This window comes from Aplysia californica, unplaced genomic scaffold, assembly GCF_000002075.1.
Source record: "Aplysia californica isolate F4 #8 unplaced genomic scaffold, AplCal3.0 scaffold01084, whole genome shotgun sequence".
Lineage (NCBI taxonomy): Eukaryota > Metazoa > Mollusca > Gastropoda > Aplysiida > Aplysiidae > Aplysia > Aplysia californica.
This window is the reverse complement of record NW_004798354.1, coordinates 10,029-12,889: the sequence shown is the minus strand read 5'-3', so window position 1 is coordinate 12,889 and position 2,861 is coordinate 10,029. Positions and strand designations below refer to the sequence as shown.

At 42.5% G+C, this 2,861-nt stretch overlaps 1 protein-coding gene across 1 annotated transcript in view; it reads right to left on the bottom strand.

Moving 5' to 3' along the window:
• Positions 1–2,139, bottom strand: part of LOC101854682 (cathepsin L1-like) — an 8,972-nt gene extending 6,833 nt beyond the window's left edge. The window contains exons 1-4 of the mRNA XM_013089932.1: positions 2,039–2,139; positions 1,502–1,628; positions 913–1,042; positions 139–276 (exon numbers count right to left, since the gene is read on the bottom strand). Coding sequence (XP_012945386.1) covers positions 139–276; positions 913–1,042; positions 1,502–1,628; positions 2,039–2,139 — 496 coding nt within the window. The remainder of the gene's footprint in view (positions 1–138; positions 277–912; positions 1,043–1,501; positions 1,629–2,038) is intronic.
• Between the last annotated feature and the right edge of the window lie 722 nt (positions 2,140–2,861).

Below are 2,861 nucleotides of genomic sequence, written 5' to 3'. Positions count from 1 at the left end.
AAGGAGGAGGAGGAGGAGGAGAAGGAGGAGGAGGAGGAGGAGGAGAAGGAGAAGGAGAAGGAGAAGGAGGATAAGAAGAAGAAGAAGACATGGCACAGTTTTGCTGTTGATAAGAAACACGCTACATCATGAACATACCCCATTTCCTCGAACAGTCGACCAGGTTAGACTCGGAAAGGCTGACCAGTTTTCCAGTAGAATTGAAATGTTGACCCTCGAGACTTCCAGTGGTAGAGAAAGCCCAGCAAGATCCACACGCTCCTTGGTCCTTGACCGCTTTACAAAACAGTGACACGGTCATGTATGTGTTGTTGAATGAACCGGAATTTAAAAGCTAAATCAATTAAGTCTTGAGAGAAGAGTTGTGGGATTGGTAGTGCGAATGCGGTGATAAGTATTGAATCAGGTACTTGGTTCTATTTTTTTGGTAGTAAAGTTGTTCCCGCATCCGATCCAGACATTGGTGATTGCCTTGTTAGTGAGACAACTTCATAGGCCTTCGGCATATTGTGCCGTAGGGTGGCCAGTTCCTTTTCACGCCGCCTTTACTTTCCCAACTCGAAGTCAGGTACCCATTACTGCTGGGTAGGCACGAGGGAGGCTCGAACCTGGACTTTCCGCTTTTTAGTGGAGGTGTGAATATAACATGCATAGAAGTTCAAAAACACACACACACTGACACACATACACGCATCGTTACACACACACAAATGGAACCCACACAGAGTACATACACACACATATCCACACACATCCACACACACACACACACACACACACACACACACACACACACACACACACACACACACACACACTCTCTCTCTCTCTCTCACACTTATATATATATATATATTAATATATAGAATCCAAATATATATATATGTGTGTGTGTTATTGTATCGTTCTTACGTGTGACGTATCCTTTTTCCCTCCAGTCCACGGAGTCGGGCAGGTAAGCCTTGTACTGGCCACTCACGTATTTGCCTGGCTCTTTGTGTACGTTCAAGCCGTTCATTATCCTGTTGAACTCATCGGTGGTCTAGGGATGAGGACAGAAAACCGTTAGAGCTCTTTTGTTTAGTTCAACGCTCTACGAGATATGATGTATGTTTTGTTATTTGGAGATTATGCATGACTTCGTATTCTGTGAGTGTTCCGGGAAAGACATAAGGCCATTTAATTGATTTAGGCTGGACGAGAAAACATTTAAAGAGAGAATTTTCAAGATTTTGAGCTCCAACCTTTACCATGTTCTTCATCTATTATCTATTTGCCAGTCTGCTGCGACTTCGCGAAAATGACAACGTTGACAGTACAGTGGCTTACTTCATAGTACTATTTTCAAAAGCCTTTCCCGTTTATACCTTAAGGATTACAGTTAAGAGAAGTAAAACGAACAAGGTGTGCAAAGATGAGTGGAAAAGGGTTGTGGGGGATCTATACTTAATACTTATTACGATGAAGAGATAACTGACTGTGAGCAAGTCTTTGGTCTAACCATATCAGCGTATTTGTTCTCTCCCAGGTAGTAGCTCTTGATTCCTCGGGCATACAGTTCATTGTGTTCCTCAATCTTTTTCAGGTTGGACTGCCACACGAAGCGACGGATGATGTCTTCATCTCCACTGTACAGGGAATGAGGGGCAGAAGGAGTTTTTCAATCAGTGAGTGGAAAAGCGAGTGTATGAATTAATAAGTCAGCGCTTACATTTTTTGTGCTTGTTTAACCAAACGAACGGATATTAAGTGAGAGAGAGAAAAGAAAAAAAAAGAGAGAAAGAGAGAGAGAGAGAGAGAGAGAGAGAGAGAGAGAGAGAGAGAGAGAGAGAGGGGGGGGTGGGGTGAAAGCAGGTAACACAGAAAATGATGACACTAAGATAGAGAGAAGACAGGAAAGCGTATGTTACTGATATTTTAACTTGCAAAACTTAAAGGCAAGAATAAGTAAGCAGATGGGGTTAAATACATTTGTATGTTGGAACAGGTGTTTCTAAGAAGAAAAATAAAAGACTTTTTTTTCATTTTTACAGCGTACCTGTATGCTTTGTTATACTTAGCTTTGAAGATGAGCCAGCTCGTGTCTGTGTTGGCCGAAGCCACGGTAAGAGCGAGGGCACATACTGCGAGCTTGATCATCTGAAGACAACAGGCACAACTTGCTTAATTTTATCATTCTAAATTCTCAGTTATAAACAAAACAGGGGGAGGGGGGCTCTTGTGGCCTAGAGGTTAAGGTGTTCGACTCTCATTAAAAGGTCCCCGGTTCGAATGCGGATAGCTACGGAAAAATGTTCTTATCTAAATTTGTCTCTTTTCACCTCCTTTCCTGCTCTCTAACAATATATTATTCGGTCGTCTGCTTTCGTCTCCGAGTTCTGCTCCCCACACCGTCACATCCTTTGCCCCCTCCTCTGGGCTCCTGACTCTTTCTGCAGCCTTTCTACTATTTCTCCTTGGCTACTTGTAACTGCTGTCTTTCAGCCTTGCCCCTGGTCTTCTGGTAGGAAAGATCTACACCTAGCCTCCTCGGACAAGGGCGAAAAAATCTTGGAGGTCCTGTGTGCAAGTTATGCACGCTGAAGAACTCTTCGTGGTCTAGAATCGATACAAAGAGGATTCGGCCACAACCCGGACAAAATTCAAAATTTCCTACAAACTGAAAATGTTTAATGTGTCCTGCGTGCTCATATGACCTTACGGAGTTACGAGCGCCATAAAAAAAAATAATTCAACAGTGAACGAGACGTATCCATTCAAGTTCTAGAATGCACGTTCTCTTATAGTTTTACAGTAGCGTTTATTTCTCTAAAATAACTTATTAAATTTCGTCTGAAGTTAAGTGTACATGAAAATAAAAG